The sequence below is a fragment of the Lutra lutra genome, chromosome 15 (genome assembly GCF_902655055.1).
Source record: "Lutra lutra chromosome 15, mLutLut1.2, whole genome shotgun sequence".
NCBI lineage: Eukaryota > Metazoa > Chordata > Mammalia > Carnivora > Mustelidae > Lutra > Lutra lutra.
The window spans coordinates 68,436,624-68,459,325 of NC_062292.1; the positions used below are offsets into that span (position 1 = coordinate 68,436,624).

The 22,702-nt window shown below is 54.6% G+C and overlaps 1 protein-coding gene across 1 annotated transcript in view; it reads right to left on the reverse strand.

The window, feature by feature from the left end:
- Positions 1-1,054: 1,054 nt before the first annotated feature.
- Positions 1,055-22,702, reverse strand: part of DAP3 (death associated protein 3) — a 33,197-nt gene continuing 11,549 nt past the window's right edge. The window contains 14 exon segments of the mRNA XM_047703842.1: positions 1,055-1,354; positions 2,083-2,179; positions 2,181-2,201; positions 4,708-4,797; positions 5,312-5,371; positions 5,848-6,006; positions 6,091-6,135; positions 6,137-6,172; positions 6,851-6,981; positions 8,011-8,103; positions 8,219-8,327; positions 10,862-10,963; positions 12,000-12,122; positions 15,370-15,501. Of these exon segments, the coding sequence (XP_047559798.1) occupies positions 1,269-1,354; positions 2,083-2,179; positions 2,181-2,201; positions 4,708-4,797; positions 5,312-5,371; positions 5,848-6,006; positions 6,091-6,135; positions 6,137-6,172; positions 6,851-6,981; positions 8,011-8,103; positions 8,219-8,327; positions 10,862-10,963; positions 12,000-12,122; positions 15,370-15,501 (1,284 nt within the window). The 3' untranslated portion in view covers positions 1,055-1,268.

Here is a 22,702-nt window from a genome sequence, read left to right on the forward strand (position 1 = left end):
GAGGAGGAGGAAGGAAAGGAAAGGAGACAATTTCCACGATACACACTTCTCTATGGTTTGAACGTGGCTGAACGGCAGGAGCGAAGGTGCAGGGAAGCCGCCCAGCGAGCCGCTGCAGACAGCTCCGGGTCAGTGGCCCTGTGCAGGCCGAGGGGGAGGGCAGGGGTGTGGGTAGGCAGCAGACGGGCAGATGCAGGGAGGAGCTCAAACAGGAGGTGGTAGGTGTGACAGCAGCCTGTGAGGACAGAGAGAACGAAGGGCTTTGACCTTGTGACCATGAAGCTGAGACCCGACTGTTCACGGCTGGCAGGGTCAGTGCAGGGGGCGCGTGTCACGGTTCGGAACGAGCCTCCTGCCTTCCGGGGCTGAGAGTGACCAGCCGACCTCACGGAGGACTGGGTCAGGGCAAGGGTCGGGTTCTGAGGGAGCCGTCTGGGCGGTCTTGCGTGGGGGAAGCTCGCTGTGCGGGGAACATGCTGATGCACATCCACGGACCGTCCCCCTCGTGGCCACTCCCCAGCTAAAGCGCTACAGAATCAGGTCCTAAAGGGTAGGGGTCGCCCACACGTGAAGCGCTTTACACACACCTGGGAGTCAGTGCTCACCAACCCCCGGCCCCCCATCAGGTGACAGGGCAGATGACACCAGCAGGCTGGGGGCTGCGGGGCCCAGAGATGGCTGGTGAGCGGCAGCGGGGGGCACGGCCGTGGCCTCGAGTCCTCCGACGGGGGTGTGGTCCGGGAACTCAGGGGCGGCCGCTGAGCGGAGTCACTATTTTCCTCAAATCCCCGCCTGCTGGCGCACACGGGCAGAGCGGGAAGGACGGCGTCCCTCCCCGCCCTCCCTCCGTGCGGCGCCAGGGTCCTGGGAGGGAGAACTTCAGGGCGGATCTTGGTCTCCTGACCTGAAATCTGGAAGGTCGGAGTAAAACCTGAGTCTGGAAAGTAGACCTAGTGGACGTTATTTCTGCGGACCCCTCACAAGCAGAACTCCGGAGAAAACTCAATTTGGGCCAAATGAAGGCTCTTTCCGTGTTATAAATCTCACACAACACTTAAGAAAGATACTTTATTTACGGGAAAGACCATAATTACTTAAAATCTGAGAACCCCACCTAATAAACTGCTTTCAGGAACAAGAGGGACACTTCAGGGCACTAATGTCCGTCTTCCCTGGAGGCTGGAGCGGACTCCTCCCGGCGGCATCGGGTCCTGACAGCGTCTGGGACGGGAAGCGTCCCCCGTCCTCCATGCGGGCCGTGACGCGGCTTAAAGGTAGGCGCAGAGCCGCTCCAGCTGCCCGGGGTTGGCGTCACTCAGGAACAGCAGCTCCTTTTTCCCTTCTTCTGTATGAGCTAGAGCAGGGGAGACACACAGCTGGCAGTGCCGTCGGCAGCGCCGTGCGCCCCAGAAAATTCTGTGCGCAGAGGCTACGTGCTCCAGACGGTGTTGGAATGTGACGACCGCTCCCGGAGACCCACTTCTAGATCCTTTCTCTCAGCAAGCGACTATTTTGTCCGTCTCTGTTCCTCTGCAATCCAGCATGTCTCCCTCTGTTCCAGGAACCTCATCTGGCCTTTCGGACTTTGTCGCACGCCAACCCCCTCAGCAATCTCCGCGCCGTGGTCCCCGGCCCAACCGATGCTGCAGGCTGCTGTCTGCCCTTCCCTCCAGTGATGTCCTCCACAGCAGCTGGCTCGCTCTCACCCAGGACAGGACCACCACGACCTGCTGCTCCGCACGCCCATGCCTGGGCCGGGGACAAGGCTGCGGTGTGCGGCGGAGGGCACCCGTGTCCACAGAGCGGGACAGGCGGAGCATGGTCTGGGCCTGCCGCCGGCAGGCCTCGCTCACATCCAGGGCTGGGCTTCCAGCCCAGCCTCTTGTTCTAGGCCGACGTGAGATCGTGGGAAGAAACGCACCGTCTAGTAACTGCCCCCCCGCCCCCCGCCCCCTTTCTTGCCATCTAATCGGCCAGAGAGAAGTCAAGAAAAAGGGAGAAAGACCATGCAGGCCACTGCCGTGGGAAGACATCAAGGCTCTGACTCGAGGGGACTCCGTGAATGGAAACTCGAGAACCAACCTTTCTCGTGCTGCAGCCAGCTGTTCTCCAGGTAGTACTGAATGCAGCTTTCAAACTCCTTTGGGCTGTAGTTGGAGACCAGGATGGGAACAAAGGGATTCCAAGGCATCAAATCCTTCCTGAGAAGGAAGTCGTTAAGTGACGAGTCAGCAGAGAGTGACCATGACTTTCAAACGCGTCCTTCTCTGCTGCTCGCTCTCGGGCCACCCCGCCGTACACAGGCGCCACGCATGGCGGCTGGCCGCTGTCGCTCATGGCCTCTTGCGTGGTCCTTGTGCCAGGGTGATGCCCGCGGGGGAGCTACCAGCTGCTGTACATAGTGACAATTCCTTTTTTTTTACAGTTCTGACTTCAGTAGTCGAAGCCACTTAGTTCAGACAAAATGAACAAGGGCAGCGATAAAGACCCACTAAAATGGAACACACTGAAACCAGCCGGTCACCAAACCGCATTTCAGATTTCAAACACAACAATGAAGGGACCAGGGACCGAGTTCACTCCTGAGGCAGAGCACCGACGAACGACCCCCGCCCAACCCCGCCAGGACGACAAAAAGCCCGGGGCTGGCGACCTGGGAGCTCGGGCTGCGCTCCGGGGCAAGGCTGAAACCAGAGAGCGGTGATGGTCCCGCTGGGACGCAGCTCACACACACACAACGGGGCAGAGGGGAGGCTGCGCTGCGGGCCGGTATCAGCCTGAACTCAAGGGTGTTTCACAGGAATCAGGGAACAGAGAGACGTGTGTGGGTGTGCACGTGAGGGCCCGTGCCCAGAGCACGTGGCGTGGCGTGCGTGAATCCTGCATTGTGGGTTCTCACACTGCCCTGGGGGCCTCAAGGAGGGGACAGCCCAGATGTAGGAAGCACACAGCACTCGGGTCTTGGAGTCTAAATCCAGCCCGTTCTCAAGATAGTGGGGGGAATTCAGTTCCACCTCCTGAAGAAGGCGGCCTCTTTTATTTAAGACTTACTTATTTGACAGAGATAGAGAGATCACAAGCAGGCTCCCCGCCGATGCGGAGCTCCAGCCCAGGACCCCGAGATCAGAACCTGAGCCGAAGGCCTTAACCCACTGAGCAACCCAGGTGCCCCAAAGGGGGCTTATTTTAAACATTTTGTTTTAAAGTATGCTCTAGGGGGGCCTGGGTGACTCCGTTGGTTCCTGGGATCGAGCCCCCATATCGGGCTCCCTGCTCAGCAGAGAGCCCACTTCACCCTCTCCCTCTCCCTGCTCCTCTGCCTACTTGTGCTCTGTATCTCTCTGTCAAATAAATAAAATCTTTTCAAAAATATAAAAAATATAAGTAGCCTCCAGGGGTGCCTGGGTGGTTCAGTCAGTGAAGCATCTGCCTTCGGCTCAAGTCATGATCCCAGGGTCCCTGCTGGCCGACAGTCTGCTTCTCCCTCTGCCTGATGGGCCCCGCCCTCCTCTCTGTGCGTGCTCTGTCAATCAAATACATAAAATCTTTAAATAAATTAAGTAAATGAATAAAGGTTCAATACCAAAGGTGTTACAGGAGTCTGACCTCATGACCCGGAGATCAAGAGGCGCCCGTTCTACCCACCGGCCCCCCGGCCCCGGGACCTGCTGTCCACATACCACCGTCCTCTACAACGAACCAGGGCTGCCTGAGCAGTGGCTGGTTCTGGGCCTGGGTGTGGGAAGTACCGGGTGAGCGTGGACGCCTGTGCTCCTCGCCCACAAGTAAAGCCAGGGCTCGAGAAGGATGGGGGGTGGGAAAAGCACACCGACGCCAGTCCGAAGGGGTGTCTGCTGGCCAAGTCTGCCGTCATTTAAGCACCAGAACAGAGAACAGCGGAGGTTTAGAACTCATGAAGAGGCGTCTGCGGCGCACGCGGAGACAAGCAGGCATGGGAAGGGAAGAAAGTTCTTACACGTAAAGGAAGCTAACCCACGTGCGTGGGAGAAACGCGGGAGCTGGGAATCTCTTTCTGCCAGTACCACCACTGGGTTTAGGAAGGCGCACAGACGGATGTCCAAGCTGTCAGGAGTGTGAGGGGTAGCTGGGGAGCAAGGCGGGCGCCACAGTGACTTCACCAAGGACAAAGCAGATGTGCGGCCCCTGAACCAAGTGTTCAGGGTTCACTGTGGCGGCTGCTGGGAGAGACACCATCCGGGGTTATCAGCGGATGAGCCACAGAATCCCCCGGGACTGGCAGGTGCTGTCCCAGACTGAAGGAGACCAACAGACCAGGACAATCGGCGGGGACGCACAGGCCAGGACTGCTTCTGTGAGTGACACTGGGAGAGCTGGCAAGACCACAGGACGTCCTAAAGATCAGGTCCCAGAACTTAGTGATGCCAGATCCGTGATTTTAATCATTGTGCCATAGATTATATATCTGGAATGTCTTTGATTTCAGGAATCATTACAAGCTTGCAGCATGTCTCAGGTTACTGTCGCCGATTCAGGGAAAAAAGCAGATGGAGAAGAATAAAGCCAACATGGAAAAGCGTTACCACTTCAGGAATCTGGGTGAAGTCAGAAACGAATACGGTTTTCTCCAAGTCTATAATTATGTTTAAAGAAACCAACCCCGAAAAACAAAAGCCTCATCAGACAGACCGACTATCTAGGGGGAACCTCATTTTCTGGTGACCGGACCTTTCCCAGCAGCTCCTGCGGCAGATAGGCCATCCGTGGCGTGAAGAGGGACCCGGTCTGGCTCAGCGCCAACACCACGGCGCCTCCGTGCTGGAAGAGAGGCCGGGGAGGAGAAGGGGGAGAACAGAGAAAATGCGTTGTCGTCATCTGGATTGTTAGTACAGGCAAATGGCAACTGAGCAGGTCCCTGCTTCTGGGCCCGGCTCGGACAACATGCAGCCGTGCGAGCTCCGGGGGAGCAGCGAGCTTCCCAGGGCTGGGCAGGTGCGGAAGTGCTCTCCGATACACACAAACAACGGCCCGTTCCCAAGCCAGTGGGGAGATTACAAACCAACTACATAGAGTTAATTTATTTTAAAGATTTTATTTACTTATTTGAGAAAAAGAGATACCACGAGAGGGGGAATCAGACTCCCCACCGAGCAGGGAGCCCGATGCACGGCTCGATCCCAGGACCCTGAGATCATGACCTGACCGAAGGCAGATCCTTGAGGACTGAGTCCCCCCCCCCCCCCCGGCACCCCTAAACACAGAGACTTTAAATGAAGAACTTTCTGTCCCTGAACTCAGAGACTGACAAGCAGCAGGTGGCCCGGACACTCACCCAGTCGTTCCGCACCATCTTCCTCAGGCTGTGCACGAGCGCCAACTCCTCGGGGGCCATCTGCATGCCACCAGCAGGCGGGGAGGGGACAGAGGTCAGGCCAAGCTTTGCTGGGATGGATGTTCTCTTGGTGCAAACGACCGGCGACAACTAGAGCTTCCCGCGCGGCTCAGCCCCCAGCACCTCCTGCCCGGTTTCTGATGAAAACCGGCCACGGAGGGAGAGCACAGCCCCTTCCCCACGCCGCTGCTGTCGCGAGCTCAGAGGCTAGGTGCTCCAGCCGCCACGCTACGGAAACCAAGTCACTTAGCCTCGTTCCGAAAGCACAGCGCCAAGAACAACGGCCAAAACCCAGCTCCCGGGGCGGGGGTTCGTTTGCAAACCGCCCCTCCCCCCCGAGTTTGCAGTGTTCTTTTATGCCGTGTTTTAATCCACATGCTCCCAAGGCGAGCAAACATGCACAGGCTACAAGACCTCGTCCCGGCGCACGCACGGCGGCACCCGTGGTCAGTGACGGAGAAACGCCGGTTTCCTACCAGGCTCTTATCTTCTCTCTTCAGCGTGGTCCTTCCCCAGAGAGCATTGACTCCATCCACCGCCACCAGGAGACGGAAAGCACCCGAGCAACTCTGACTCTTGAGCTCTTTGAGAACGATCCCAACGGCATCCGTGGCATTCTTCACCCGCGTCAGGCCCTGCAGGGGAGAGAGGCAGGGGCTTGGCGCCCAGGAGAGGCCTCCGCCAGGACGACCCGGGACCCACCCCTGTCTACTTTGTACCTGCTCCACCACTTCTCCCAGAGGCTGGCCTTTCTCGGTGCTTTCCTCGCTTATTCCACATGTATGTCTCCTGAATTTTTATCTAAAAACGAACATGAAAACCAGAGAAAGGCTATTTAGCCTAAAGATAAGCCCATCCGCAGCTGCGTAGGTAGGAGGGTCAGGCTGTTAGGAGTCCGTTTTAATCTGTTTTCCAAGCCCCGTGAGCAACTCCGGGAGAGAGGTGACCGCCTTCTAGCCCTTTTCTGCCTACAGCGTTAAGAACAGAAGTCGCTGGGCTCCTGACTACAGTCGCCGGGACGAGGCCTTGGCAGCCGCAGGCACAAGCTCCCAGGTGACCCTGACTTATGTCCAGGGTTGAAACTCGCAGCCTAGAGACTGTATCGAAGAATCACCAGAGCAGAGAATGATGCCACCAGTACGTTTCTGGTTCCACGAAAGACCTTGATCGGGAGGAAATGCTGTGGCTGGAAATGGGCTTTAGAGGGTCTGTGGCTGTAGCCCGGGACGAGTCAGGGAATCCGTGTGGCCTTGACTTTGCTACAGGGGAAAAGCTCTCACTGCCTCGGGGACGGCCTGCGCCACGGAGTCAGGTCCCGCGGGAGCGACGCCAGCTCGTGCCTCTGCGCTCCGAACACAGCGGGGACAGGAGGGCCTGGCCGTCCCAGCCGCAGCGCTCGCTCTCCCTGTCACCGTGCTCAAGGCGCCAGGATCGCGTCCACGCGCGCAGCGGCCGCGCCGGCTTCTGGAGGCTCCTCACCTGACTCAGGAAACGCTCGTTGGCCGTTTTGAAGCTCTTCAGCCAGCTGGCAGCCTCCACGGGCTGGTCGAAGCGCCGCCTGCTGTAGGCCGACCGCAGGAGGCCCCGGGAGCTCTTCACCCATAGGTGAGCTGCGAAGACGGACGCACAGACGCGGGATGGAGCCAGGCAGTGACCGATCTGCTCCGGACACCGCTGCCTCGCGCCGCCGCCCCCGCCCCGCGCTGGAGGCCGCCCGGGACCTCGGACCGGACTACGATGGCCTCCCGCGGGCCGGGGGCCTTCCTGCGAGCGGGGCCGGCAAGGGAGGGGAAGCGGCGGGACCAGAAGATGGGAAGGAAGGGGAGACCCACTCGCGGCCCAGCATCACTGGAGGATGCCGCATGGAAGGGGTCCGGCAAGTCTACATCGTGCGTCCGAGGGTCAGCCGTGTGTTCCTTAACGCCCTCTGGCCTTAGAGGTCATGCTGGTCCCGCTGAGGTCACCAGCACTGCAGTCTGTGCCCGAGGCACGCCACAGGGTGACAGGTCACCAGATTCCCAGCAGTTTTTTATTTATTTATTTATTTATTTATTTTTAAAGATTTTATTTATTTATTTGAGAGACAGATCACAAGGAGGCAGAGAGGCAGGCAGCGGGAGAGGAGGAAGCAGGCTCCCCGTGGAAGAGAGAGCCGGATGCGGGGCTCGATCCCAGGACCCTGAGATCATGACCTGAGCCGAAGGCAGCGGCTTAACCCACTGAGCCACCCAGGCGCCCCCAGCAGTTTTTATTTTTATTTTAACTCTATCAGAGAGAGAGAGAGAGAGAGAACGGCCAGGGGGAGTGGGAGAGGGAAAAAGCAGACTCCCCGCTGAGCAGGGAGCCCGATGCGGGACTCGATCCCAGGGCCCTGAGACCACGACTGGGGCCATAACCAAGACCGGGACACTCAACCGACTGGGCCACCCAGGCGGCCCCAAAATACTTCATTCTTACTATCAAACGGCTCTTGGGAGGTTTGCGCTGCACTTCTCTCGCCGCACTTGCTCACGCCACATGCAACCGGCCTGGGGTGACCGTGACGTCAGGCCGGGCGTCAGGCCAGGCGCGCTCCACCGGCCGCTCCCGAGCCGCAGCCCAGCGCCCGCAGCCCAGGAGGGAGGAGAGCGCCTCCTTACCGTCGGGAACATGCACAATCAGCCAGTCCCGTTTTGCACAGAAATGAACAACATGGCAGAGACTGAGGGTTTTTCCTGTCCCCTTCTCCCCATCTAAAGCACCTGCGGTCAAGGAAAACCTCACCACAAGGGACTCTGGCCTGTCAGCAGAGGGCCGCTTCCCCTCCCGTCAGCGGTCAGGACGGCTCCAGCAGGCGGCAAAGGATACAGAGCACGTACCGCACGGCCGGGTGAGCGAAATTGGTGTCGTCCAGGTACCGCAGGAGCTCCAGGGCCGGCCTCCTCACCATCAGGCAGGCTTCGTTGAAGGTCCTCACCTGGCAGAACCGGGAAGCAGGGCGGGCTGCGGCGAGCGGCGCGGAGCGGACCTGGCAGCCGGAGGGCCCCGCTGCGCGCCCAGCCTGTCCGCTCGGGCGAGGCTGGGCCACTGGATCTAAGCTGCACCCACAGACTCCAGCTGACACCCACTAACACAGCAGTCCCCATCTGCGGATTTGTTGACGACACGGAAATCTACAAGCGACCGTGGGCACCTTGTCACACGCTCCACAAACCATCTAGGACTAACTCGCTGAAAGAAGGTAAGATGCTTCACGAGGTATCTGACACATGCTAAGTGCTGAATGAATGTTAATTCATTTAAATCTATTTTAGCTAATTCTTACGAGTATATGGACTTTTCTCTAGAAACACATATGTGACAGCTCAGGAGCAGGTGTGACCAGGGGCCCCACAAGCCACCCTGGATGCCAGAGAATGGACACAAAGTTTCAGTCCCTTTTTGTCACCAGGAATACGCCGGTGGAAAAATCTGGGAAGTGCTGATGCGTGTGACGGTGATCTGCAGATAAAGAACTTCATGATGTTTCTTTCTTTCTTTCTTTTTTTTTTTTTTTAAAGATTTTATTTATTTGACAGAGAGAGAGAGAGAGATCACAAGCAGGCAGAGAGGCAGGCAGAGAGAGGGGGGAAGCAGGCTCCCTGCTGAGCAGAGAGCCCGATGCAGGGCTGGATCCCGGGACCCTGAGATCATGACCTGAGCCGAAGGCTGAGGCTTAACCTACTGAGCCACCTTCATGATGAAGGTGCCCCTTCGTGATGTTTCTTAATAAGATCAAATACCTAACAAGCACTATTCACAAGTAGATAAGGATTAAAATTGTGTTGTAATCTTTTTTAACGATTACTTGACAGAGCGAGCAGGCGCAAGTTGGGGAGGGGCAGAGGGAGCAGCAGACTCTCCACTGAGCGCTGAGCCCAGCATGGGGGCTCCATCCCACGAGCCTGAGATCACGACCCGGGCCAAAACCAAGAGTCGAAGCCACCAGGCGCCCCAATAGTGTTGATACTTTTAAAGAAATCCTAACCGTACAGCTGAATTGAAGGACTCAACAGGCAAATTCAAACTTAATGGAAAGTGAAACCTTCGAAAATGTGACAGAGATATTAAAACAGAAAATGCCATATTAGGCAATATGACAGCGCTAAAATACACAAACAGTGGGGAGGGAGTTGGCCTTCATGTAAAAGGAAATTATGGAAGGAATGTATGAGTAATTCCCTCCACAGCCCTGGTGGTCAGGCCAGCCAGGAAGCGACTGGAGACGGTCACGGGGCCGGAGCAGGACGGGTGCCGCCAGCATCCACGGCTGAAGCGCCCCAACACCCAATTATCCCGGGCGTGTCCCGTTTCCAAATTCCAGGCCCTCCGCCCCAGTTCTGCAGTGCTGATGACAAGGCTACTGTGGTCTAGCATGCGCTCCCTTACTGGTGTCTCGCCGAATTTTTTGAAATAAACGACCCGGGAGGGATGGCATCCTCTGCCTCTGAAGCTAAAAGTCACGTGCAGAGTCCGGTCTGCCCTTTCGGTGAGAAGGGGGTCTCTGAGGCTGAGAGCAGTGCAGCGGGAGGGAGTCAGAAGCCAACTGTGCCAACAAACCAGGCTGGCAGGGCGCCTGGGGGGTTAAGGCGTCTGCCCTTGGCTCAGGTCACGATCCCGGGGTCCTGGGATCGAGCCCTGTATCGGGCTCCCCGCTCAGCAAGAAGCCGGCTTCTACCTCTCCCACTCCCCGCTTGTCTTCCCTCCCTGTCTGTCAAATGAGTGAATAAAAAATCTTAGAAGAAAAAAAAACACCCAAGAAAACAAGAGCAAAAAAGCCCCAGGTTTGCAGTTCATCAGGAATTTTCAGCAGCTATAAAGCAACCCAAGATTACGTGTTTGGGTGGAAGTTTTCTGAAAATCCAGGACAATAAAGAACATTAAAGCCTCGGGGACGCCTGGGTGGCTCAGTGGGTTAAAGCCTCTGCCTTCGGCTCAGGTCATGATCCCAGGTCCTGGGATCGAGCCCCGCATCGGGCTCCTTGCTCAGTGGGAGCCCGCTTCTCCCTCTGCTGCTGTTCCCTCTGCTTGTTCTCTGTCTCCCTGACAAATAAATAAAATCTTAAAAACAAAACAAAACAACCCCACCTCAACAAAACATTAAAGCCTCTAATCCAGACCCCACTTCTGTCTGGCTCAGGAAGAGATGATGATTTCCAGTCCCACAGCTCACTTTCTCAGGGCGTTGTGCTAAGGCAAACTTAGACCCATCTATGAACGGTGGTTTGAGCGCCAAAGGTTCTGGAAAGCTGCCAGGTGGGTGACATGCGGACCCCAGCGGGGTTCTGGCGACCGGAGACCGGAGAATACTCCGCCCGCCCGCGCCGCCACCCCGCGGCCACACGGCCCGCGATCCGCGTGCGACTCACGTGCAGACTCCGGCTCCTCCAGTCCGCACCCGCCCCCGCAGCCCCCCCACCCCGCGCGGCTCCGAGCCGCACCCCGAGCCGCACCCCGCCCACCGGGAAGCACCTGCAGGCTGAAGCGACGGGGCAGGCCGTGGGGGAACACGGTCGGGAGGTCCTGCAGGGGGATGCGGTAGTGGCGGCCCTCGCGCTGCTCGCAGGTCCCGGCCTGGGGAACAGAGACGCCAGCAGCTGCCACGGGCCGCGCGTGCGACACGTCACAGCAGCGGGAAGGGCCCGCGACCCCATCGAGGACACTTCGCGCCTCGGGGCCGGAAAAGAGGTCGTTCGCTCACCAGGCCGGCCCGGGGGGGCATGGCGGTCGGCCTCCCTGTGGCGCCGGCTGCTCGGCCGCGTGAGCCCCGCGTGCGGGGGCAGGGACACGACTCCCGCCATCTGGATTCTGCTGTGCGGGGCGTGGAGAGGCTGCAGGCACGCGACAAGGCTGCCGCCGCCGTGTCCACGGAACCTGGGGAACCGCAGGGGCTCCCCTGCCTCGGGAAGCTGAGCGACGCCTCAGTGACGTCCCTGTTCAACTCAGGCGAAGCTTCTGGAAGCAGGGGAGCGCCGCCCCGCGGAGGCCAGGCCCCGCGTCCCCCGCCCCCTTCACGCGTGCGCCCCGACCCCGCGGCCCCGTCAGGGCGGCCGCCGCCAGCCCGGGAAGGCGAAACCGCGACCGCGGCCTGGCGGCGGGGAAGGACCGGGCCCTCCGGCGCCAGCCCCGCCACCCAGCGCGCGACTCCCGGCGGCCGGCGACGGTGGCCCCGCTTCTGTAGATGAGCTTCCGTTAGTCTCCGGTCTCTACCTACTATGGCCCTTACACTAACTTACAGATTCTTATTGGTTAAAGCCCCCGCCGGCTGCGGGCCGCACAGTGAAGCAGCTTTGCTCCCGTCGGGTCAGTCGGGGCCAAGTCCGGCCACGCCCCACCGGGAGACCAGAAACTGCCCCGTGGAGCTCCGAAGGGCTAGACCCGCCCCCTGCCCGACAGACCCCCGCGACACGGTGGCCCGCAGCAGCAGGAGTTCAATCAGCCGTGGAACGGCCTGCCCGAGGGGCCGATCCGGGCTCCCCATCTGTCCTGGGTGCCCCGACTGCAGGCAGACCGGCTCCCTTCCCCGGCTGCCGGGCCTCCCGATATGTAAAATGACGGCGACATGACCTAGAAGACCGGAAAGAAATCTGCACGCGCACGAGCGACTCACCGGGTCGTCCTCGCTGGGGCGGGAACCCGCTCTGGGGCTCTCATCCGGAACCTGGTCATCCAGGCGAGCAGCAAGGCTTATGGGGGCCTGGGGCCCCCCATGCAAAAAACGCCCAGGGTCCAACTATAAAAGAAACCATGGTAATGTTTTGGAATTAGCAGGCTTTTTTCTTCTTTTTTTTTTAAGATGTATTTACTTATTTGAGGGAGAAGTAGGCTCCCAGCCAAGCAGGGAGGCTGACGTGGGACTCGATCCCAGGACCCTGAGATCATGACCTGAGCCAAAGGCAGACACAACCCACTGAGCCACCCAGGCGCCCTGGGATTTGCAGGCCTTTTATGCTCACTACAAAACTGAGGTTTCGAGCCCCATCTACGACAGGGAAATTCACTAATACACAGTTTAGCGTTACGTGCAAGGAACCTTTATTTGTACAATTCTCTACATCCAATCACGTGGTCCACCCTCTGAATCTGCTGTGTTGCTGGGGCCGGGCTCCGTCCCCCACGGGCGCGAAGCCATCTGCTTGAGAAGGCTCCGGAGCCAGGCGTGGCTGCTGGCAGTCTGGAACGGGCGGCAGCCTCCTGCACTCTGGCCCACGGCGGTGGCCGGCAGCTGGGTGGCGATCGTGGCCACCTCTGTTCTCACGGGGCCCATGCGGGGCTCCCACGAGACAGGTATCAGGACACGCCCGCAGCCCTTGTCCTGCTGGCCAGGCCTGGAATAAAGACTCTGACTGAGGACGCCTCTAGCTAAGCGGGAGGAAGCCATCCCTGAACCAATGGTTGGGCTGTGGGATTTCGGGAGGCAAGGCTGAGAAGCTGCTGCCCAGAGAACCCACAAACTGAGCTGAAGGATAATGGGCCTCACGCAGAAGGAGACGCCAGCTCTGTATGGCTGGGAAGCCGAGTTTACACACAACCCGAAAGGCAGGTGAGGCCGGCACCGTGGCCTTGGTTCTCATGCCGAGTCTGAGACCTGACAGCGGCAGGGATCAGCCATGCTTTCTTTTCTTTTCATGTTCATTTACTTTAGGTCATCTCTACAGCCCAAACGTGGGGCTCGAACCCCCGACCCTGAGATCAAGAGTCACATACTCTCCCAACCGACTGGCCTGGCGCCCCTCGGCCCGGTGCCCCTCGGCCATGCTGTCTGATTAGCTGGCGGGTAAACATCTTATTAGGGAGGATAAATCTTTGGAACTAGGAAAGACGAAGAGTCAAGATTTAGAGGAGAAAATACCGGTTAGAAAGTTGTTAAAGAACTTAAATGGTGTAATTTTTCTGAGCAAAAGAATCGTTTAAACCTGAGAATCAACATGCTGACTCGGCACCCCAACGTGACAGACCGTCACCCCACGTGCAGCCCAGACCATCTTGGAAATGCAGCAAGAGCCAGAATGAGACTGAGCAGCTGCGGCACCCGGGCCACCCGGGGCGCTTGGTGGGTGAAGCGTCCGCCTTCGGCTCGGGTCACGGTCCCAAGGCCCTGGAATCGAGCCCGCGTTGGGCTCCCTGCTCGGTGAGGAGCTTGCTTCCCCCTCTGCCTGCTGTTCTCTCTCTGATGAATAAATAAAAATCTTAAAAAAAACCAAAACCAAATAAAAAAACAACCCGGAAGAGCCACAACACCCGCAGCCACACTGGCTGGGCAGAGCTGATGAGCGCCCGGGCCCAGGGCATCGGCACGGGGGTCCGCCCACCACGCGCCGAGCGGCTGCACCCCGGTGGCCCCTGCTACTGGAGACAAAGCCAAAGCACCAGGGCTTTAAAAAAAAAAAAAAAAAAAAAAAAAGTAATAGAAAATTACAGATACTCAAGGGCCACAAGGTGGTGGTATTTCCACACAAATCCTCTGATTTTTCTTTTAGTTAAATGCTTTTTGCAGCAAATTAAGCCCTAGCAAAATGGATTCCTTACACCTCACTCTTACATATGGCATCGCCCAGACAGTCTTGTGTCTCTGGGAGACCGCCCGCGTGCCATTGCCTCCGCACAGCTCCAGAATGAAAACCAGACAGTTCCCAAAAGAGCGGCACCCGCGACCCCAGCAAGGTGACTTTAAATCAATCTACGAAAAGCACAAAATTCTCAGACTGCTCGCTGCCGTGGGCTCAGGTTGTTCTCGTCTGCCATCAAGAACAGATTTTAGCCTTTCAATGCAAACAGTTGAGGCCCGAATTTATTGCTGATCCTTGTTCCTTTTTTTATTTCCTAATAATGGGTTATTTCACATCTACAAGCTTTATCACGAATCCCTGGGAAAAAGAGTTCTACGGAGGGAAGGGCCCATCCTCTAGACAGTCTCACATGTGGCAAAGGATGAGACAGAAGGGATGGAGCCCTGCTGGGGCTCTCACCCTTTGGGACTCAAGTCTTAGGGTGTTCTCTGCAGGCCCCACAAACTCGGGGAACCCTGACTCTGTCTCTGGCTTCTGATATCCAGGAGAACCGTGACCGTAAAAGGGCCACAAGGACAGCGCTTGAGGCCACAGGCCTTGTGATGAAAACCTGGGCTCCACAACCCTCCCGGGATGTCCCTGTGGGCGGTTCACCCAGCCTGGCTACTGCTCACTTTCTGTCTCTGAGTGACGAAGACGTTTCCTATAGGCCCCGGCCCCGCTACGGAGACGTAACGAGACGAAGCACTTAGCACTGTGCCGGGCACGTAACGAGACCCAGCGAATTGCACCCACGGATGCACAATGAGCCGTCTGAGTCCCGAATGTACTGAGGAAACAGCTGCTCAGTGAACGAAGCAGAGCAATGCAAGGGCCGTTTTTATATGTGATTTTACTATTTTATTCAGCTATCAGATGCTAAAAGTCTAAGGAAGCAACTTATTTTTCTTTCAAATACTTCATTAAGAGGGATAATCATCAATCCAATGAGATGTTAACAACAGTTAATAAAGATAACTGCAGTCAAGCTTATTCAGCTATTTCTTTTTTTTTTTTTTAAAGATTTTATTTATTTATTTGACAGACAGAGATCACAAGTAGGCAGAGAGGCAGGCAGAGAGAGAGGGGAAGAGAAGCAGGCTTCCCGCTGAGCGGAGCCTGATGCGGGGCTCGATCCCAGGACCCTGGGATCATGACCTAAGCCGAAGGCAGAGGCTTTAACCCACTGAGCCACCCAGGCGCCCCTCAGCTATTTCTTATTTAAGTGTCAATTCTCTAACAAGGCTATTTACAAGGGCAGACTCTGGGAGCAGAGGCTCGGAGTGGCCTCTCGAGAGCAGAAGTCAGCGAAAGGCCTGGGCAGCAGCCATCCTCCAGAGCGCGTCACTCTGGACTGGGAGAATCCATCTAGAAACTACAGTTCTGCCTAAAGACAATGTGCACGGAGCTGCGAGATCATCCAGGACTCACCTGGCAGGCCCTGGGGACAAGCCTCGTCACCCTTTTCAGCATCGCGGCTGTGAGCTCAGGCAAATCAAAGTGGTGGGCCGCACCTGTGCAGCAGACGGTGCACGGACGTCGCCCAGAGCACACATGGAGCGCCTGAAGAGGGACCAAGAAAAGAGCAGAAAACACAAGTGAGACATTGCACAGAACCCAAAACAAACGGCTAGTAAACCCATGAAAAGATTTTCATCCTTGTTACAAGTCAGGGAACGATGAGACACCACAGCCATGGTGCTGGGGAAAACGGCAAAGACAACAGGAACCATGCCAGAGGCTGTGCGGCATAGGGCGGGGGAGCACAGATGGGACACTGTTGGGGGGGCAGTGTTGGGGGGTGAGGGCACAATCATCCTAGAAAACACATCTGGTGTTATAAAGTTGAAAATGTATAGGTCTATGACCCATGTGTTCTTCTCCTGGGTATTAACTCCAGAAGAACACGTATGTGTGCACTGGGAACTACGTGTAACGCTGGTCACTGTACAAAGCCCAAGCACCCGCTGACAGGAGCGGATTAACAGAAGCGGTCATGGCGAGACCCCACACGGCAGTGAGAGACGCGACCGCAGTTACACGTGGGACGTCGAGGCATCTCGGAAAACCAGCTGTGTGAGCGTGCTCGTCTTACCGCTAACTGCCACGCCCATCCGAACCCTCCACATCAGCTCATCTCTAGCCCTGAGCCCTCCACTCAGCCTCCACTTTCTCAACTCCAAACTTAGGACCCCAGTGTGACTCCAGCAACGTCTGGCCCCCCCAACCCTGCTGCCCCAGTGCACCCCAGTACAGACAGCTGTGGGCGGTAGCTGTGAAGGGGGCATGGGTCCCGGAGAGAAAAGAGCAGATGACATGGTCCTGAGGTCCATTCTTCCCACAGGTGCACCTGTGGCCGCTGGAGTCGTGACCCTGGCCAGGTTTTAGACATTATGAGAAATGCTGGTCAGGAAAATGGGATCAGTTCTATCCCTGGACACTAGCACCTGTGGCCACAGTGTGGTCGTTGGTCTGCGGGCGCCCAGCCATGAGCTTCTCCAATCCATTCTTTCCACCGAAGTCTTGCTGCGAATCCTTCAATATCTCCCCACTGCTTTTTTTTTTTTTAAAGATTTTATTTTATTTATTTGTTAGAAAGAGAGAGAGAGGGAGCGAGCATGAGCACAGGCAGACAGAGTGGTAGGCAGAGGGAGAAGCAGGCTCCCCGCTGAGCAAGGAGCCCGATGTGGGACTCGATCCCAGGACGCTGGGATCATGACCTGAGCCGAAGGCAGCGGCTCAACCCACTGAGCCAGCCAGGCGCCCCGCCCCACTGCTTTTTAAAGGTAAAGGACATGCACGCATGTGCACGCACCCCCCCCCCCCACGTAACAAAAGTTACTTCAGGGGTGCCTGGTGGCTCCCTGGCTGAGCATCTGACTTGGTTTTGGCTCAGGTCGTGACTCGCGGTGCCGACACTGGGCCCCGTGTCTGCGGAGGCTTCTCTCTCCCTGTCCCTCTGCCCCTCCGGCTTACGCACATGTTCGTGCCCTCTCTCTCAAATACATAAATACGAAAAAAATGAATGGAAGTTACTTTAAGAACAAGGGGAGAAGGTGGAGAGTTTTCAAAGTTTGATCTCCCAGCAAACAACCTGCACGAAACCATGTTTCCCTCTTTCAAAATACGCGGCCGCAGAGCAGCTCCGACAGCCGCGGGGAAGCAGAGGCGGCCTGGCCGGTTCCACTTTCGGGCACGTACAGGTCAGGGCAGCACGGGACGAAGGCTCACGGCCGCCACTGCTTCAACACTCCGGGGACTGAGTTTCCTTTCAGGTCTCCCGGGTCCCTCGCAGGTGCGCGGGGCAGGCGCGCGGCTCACGACTGGCCGCCGGGCCCGGGACCCGAGGGGAACAGACTGACGTGCGAGACGGCAATTCTGGGCACGGGTGGCGGTGACGGCTGCACAGGAACGTGGGTGTGACCTCGTGGACCTGCGCGCTGGAAATGACAGTAAATCTGACGTTCTGCATATTTTACCACAAACGCCCCAAAGGAGTGATGGAAAAATCAAAGCTACATTGCCCAGTTCTCTTCCAAGACAGAAGAGTCCTCTCTCCCACCCCAGGCGTTGCTTTAAATGTGGGAAACACAGACCCCGGAGACGAGTCACTTCCTGAGTCCGAAGCCTTTCCCGGGGCGCCGGGGAAGGGGTCCCCACTCCCGCTGTATGGCAGGTTTTGCCGCTGCCCCGATGAAAGACGCGCTGGTGTCCCCTCTCTCTCCGGTGCAAGTCCCCTCACAGGAAGCTCCGACGCACTCGGACAGGAGTCGGGAAGGGCCCGAACCCAGCCTAGAAAGGCGGCCCAGAGCCCTCTGCTGACTCGGACGTCAGCGGTCGCAGAAATCAGTCTGTTCTGCAAACCGAACGTGTTCCGTTGAGGTCACTGTAGAGCCGCCTGCGGGGAAGGTCGCCCGAAGAGCTCGTGTGCGGGATGTTTCCTCACGTTGTCGCCTCCAAGTCCCCCGCCCCCCCTGGACCCCCGACGACCAGTCCCCTGCTCTCCATACCGGTGACCGCGTCACTTCGGGGACGTTCTATGAAGGACACGCGCGGGACGCTGCCTTTGATACCGGCTTTTATCACTCGTCCTGACTTCCAGGCACCCCCAGGCTGTGTGTCATAGGCACTAAGAGTTGTTCCTTCGACCCTGAACCCTGTGCCACGGTAAGGAGGTGTCTGTCTAACCAGTCATCCAGTGAAGACCTGGGGGCTGTCACTCGCCTCTGCCGTGAGGGACAAAACTGCTACGGAGCGGCATTCGTGGAGAGAGAAGCCCAGAGTCTACGGTAAGACGATCTAGCTCAGGAACTGGACTCTTCAGAACTAGCGCAGAACTGAATCAGTGCTACCTCGATTTTAACAATAATCACTATTTTTTTAAAAAGATTTATTTGACAGAGAGACAGCGAGAGAGGGAACACAAGCAGGGGGCGCCGGAGAGAGAGCAGCAGGCTTCTCGTGGAGCAGGGAGCCCGATGCGGGGCTCCATCCCAGGACCCTGGGATCATGACCTGAGCCGAAGGCAGAGGCTTAACGACTGAGCCTCCCAGGCGCCCCTAATCACTATTTTCTAGAAGTAGGTTCTATATTGAGCAATGTACAGGTATTATCTCCCAACAACTATTAGGGAGACATTATTATACCCAGGTGAGAAGAGGGACGGAGCACCTTGATCATGGCTAAGAGTGGCAGCCTGTCCCATTAGTCACTGTGTGTCCTGCGTTGTCCATCATTGAGCACCTGAACACGTCCAGTCGGGGGAACTCAGAGGCAGGCTACAGAGTTTTCAGACAGCTTTTCTGGAAAACTCTTTCACAATCTGAGCTGAAATGTCTCCCAGCAGCTTCCATTCACCGTCCCAGTCCCTCTCTTGGGTTTTATAAGCCATTTCCCACATGATGAACGGAGTGTAGTTCTGTGCTGTTTTTTCTTCTCCTGGCTAAATGCCTACAGTTTTTTAAAGCAATCATTACCCAACATAAGTTCCTTTCCCACTTATCAATGCTCTTTCGGTATGACCTATCGTTTTTAGATTTTGTATTTTAAGAGTGACTTTTTTGTTAAAATTTTATTTACTTGACAGAGACAGTGAGAGAGCGAGACAGAGCACAAGTAGGGGGAGGAGCAGAGACAGAGGGAGAAGCAGACTCCCCAACACAGCAGGGAGCCCGGTGAGGGGCTGGATCCCAGGACACTGAGATCATGACCTGAGCCAAAGGCACATGTTTCACGGACTAAGCCACCCAGGCGCCCCAAGAGTGACTATTTTTTTTTTTTAAAGATTTTATTTATTTATTTGACAGACAGAGATCACAAGTAGACAGGCAGGCAGAGAGAGAGAGGGAAGCAGGCTCCCTGCTGAGCAGAGAGCCCGATGCGGGGCTCGATCCCAGGACCCTGAGATCATGACCTGAGCCGAAGGCAGCGGCTTAACCCACTGAGCCACCCAGGCGCCCAAGAGTGACTATTTTTAAACAGTCTATCATATCATTGTTTCATTGAGAATGCAGTTCATTAAAATAATCACTTCTCTTTTTTTTCTAAAGATTTTTTTTTTAAGTTTACTTTTTTTTTTAAGTTTAAAGATTTTATTTATTTGACAGACAGAGATCACAAGTAGGAGGAGAGGCAGGCAGAGAGGAGCAAGCAGGCTCCCAGGTGAGCAGAGAGCCCGATGCGGGGCTCAATCCCAGGACCCTAAGACCATGACCTGAGCCAAAGGCAGAGGCTTTAACCCACTGAGCCACCCAGGTGCTCCTCAGTTCTCTTTTTTTATAAAAAATACCATTACTTATCAAAATCTCAGCAACATTTTTTATGGCAATTGTCAAGCTCATCTCAAAATTCATATGGAAATGCAATGGACCCATAAAAGCATAAATAACCTTGGAAAAAAAAAGGAACAAAGTTGGAGGGTTCCCGTTTCCTGATTTCAAAACTTACTACAAAGCCACAGTAACAAAGACAGTGTGCTATCAGCTTATGTGGATAGATGACACGTGTCTGACCCACATCCATGAGTCAGTGGGGTGCAGCTATGAGTTCAGAAAGAATGCCTTACATCACAATCAGCTGATTTTCAACACACACACCAAGACAACTCAATGGGGGAAAGAAAAATGTTTTCAACAAATAGTGCTAAGACAGCCAGATATCCAGAGGCAAAATAATTATGTTGAAGTAGGTATTTACCCAAAGACTATAAAAACACTAATTCAAAAAGATACATGCTTCCCTATGCTTCCTGCTGCATTACTTACAGTAGCCAAGATAAGGAAGCAACCCACATGCCCAGTGATGGAGGGTGTGTGTGTGTGTGTGTGTGAGAGAGAGAGAAAGAGAGAGAGAGATGGACTATTACTCAGTCATAAAAAAGGATGAGAATGTGTCATCTGCAACCATATGGACGGACCTAGAGCGTATTATGCTGAGTATATCAGAGAAAAACAAATATCATATGATTTACTTATATGTGGAATCATAAAAACAAAATAAACGAGTGAACAAAGAAGCAGAAATGAACCCACAGAGAACAAACTGATGATTGCTGGAGAGGGGGTCAAGGGATGAGCAAAACAGGTAAAGGGGAGTGAGAGATACAGGCTTCCAATTATGGAATAAGTAAGTCACAGGACTAAAACATACAGCGTGGAGAGATACAGTCAGTGACAGTACTAGCACTGTGTGGTGACAGATGGTAGCTATACTGTGGTGAGCCCAGAACAACATATAAACTTGTTGGGATTGGCTCAGTCAGTTAAGCATCCGACTCGTGATTCCAGCTCAGGTCATGACCTCAGGGTGGTGGGATGGAGCCTGGTGCCGGGCTCCGCACTCAGCGTGGAGTCTGCTGGAGATTCTCTCTCTCTCCACCCGCTTGTGCTCGCTCGCCCTCTCTCTCTAAAACGAGTTACATCTTAAAAACAAAAAAACCCCTTGTTGAAACATTATGTTGTACACCTGAAACTAAAGCAACTGTGTCAACTATATTTCAACTAAAAAAGAAAGAAAAGAAAGAAAGAAAAATCGGTTAAGGACAAAACTAAAAACCAAAGCCTGGTTCTCTATAAGGATTTTATCTTTCAGAGAATCATAGTATTATTCGTTTCCTGAATGAGCCAGGAATCAAATAGTCACTTTTGAAACCCTCCTTTTCCTCTGACTTAAAAAAAAAATTAAACTGGACCCCTACCTCATATCATAAATAAAAAGTAACGCAAACAGAATACAGACGTGAATGGAAATGCTGAAACAATAAAACTTTTAAAACAGTACGTCAGAGTAAATCTTACGTATTAAATACAAGTGACCTTGTATCAGACAATGGTTTCGTAGTACCAAAACTCAAGTGACAAAAACAGATACTTGGGACTTTATCGAAATTAAGAATTTCTGTTTCAAAGGATACCATGAAGAAAGTGAGACTAGAACAGGAGAAAATATGCACAAATGATACCTGATAAAGGACTTGTACTCGTAATACATAAGAACTCTTTACAGCTCAACAATAAAAAGGCAACAACTCAAAAATGGGCAAAGAATTTAAAAAAGACATTTCTTCAAATAAGATATATAAAGGCCAGGGACGCCTAGGTGGCTCAGTTGGTTGGACGACTGCTTTCAGCTCGGGTCATGATCCCGGAGTCCCAGGATCGAGTCCCGCATCGGGCTCCCAGCTCCGTGGGGAGTCTGCTTCTCCCTTTGACCTTCTCCTCGCTCATGCTCTCTCTCACTGCCTCTCTCTCAAATAAATAAAATCTTAAAAAAAAAAAAAAAAGATATATAATGGCCAATAAGCACAAGAAAAGATGTTCAGTGCCATAAGTCATTAGGAAAATGCAAATCAAAACCATAACATGATATCCTTATGCTCACAAGGATAGCTAAAACCAAAAGAACTGACAGTAACAAGTGCTGGGAAGAATGAGGAAAAACCGGAATCTTCATACATTGCCGGTGGGGCCGTAAAATGTGCAGTTACTTTGGAAAACAGGTTGGCAGTTCCTCAAAAGATTAAACACATAGTTTCCAAATGACCCAGCAATTCTACTATAGACCCAGTCATATACCCAAGGAAATGAAAACATATGTGCCCACAAAAACTTGTTCATAGATGCTCACAGCAGCAATATTCCCAAGAGCCAAAATGTGGAAAGAACCCTAACGTCCATTGCCGATGAATGGACAGAGCAGGTCGGTGCAGCCGTACCACGGGGTATTATCCAGTCCTAACAACAAGCGAAACTCTGATAAATGCTGCAACATGGGTGAATCTTTACGTGAAGAAAAAGGCTGTCGGAAAAGACACCTGTAGGAGAATTCTAATGATCCGAAATGTGGTAAATATGTCAAGACAGTAAATTAGATTAGTGGTTGGGAGAGGGGAGAATGGAGAGTCACCACTCATGGATTTCTCTTTGGGGTCACTAGAATGTTCTAACATTAGGTAGCGATAGTGATTATGCAGCTCTGTGAATGTACTAAAAACCCACTGAACTGTATACTTCAAAGATACTGAATTTCATGGTTTGTGAATCTTAATAAAGCCATTAGTAAAAAATGTGCCATGCAGCCATATTAAAACAACAGTGACAGCAGAAACCGCCATGATGAGTTTGGTCCTGATTACTGTAAGAGCTGTAGACATCACACGCTTTGGGTCATCTTCTCGTCACAGCGTCGTTCGGAAGCATTGTGCCGGCTGTCACTGTCAAACAGCCCACCCCAAAACTCAGCAGCTTCAAACAATATCTTGTTAGTG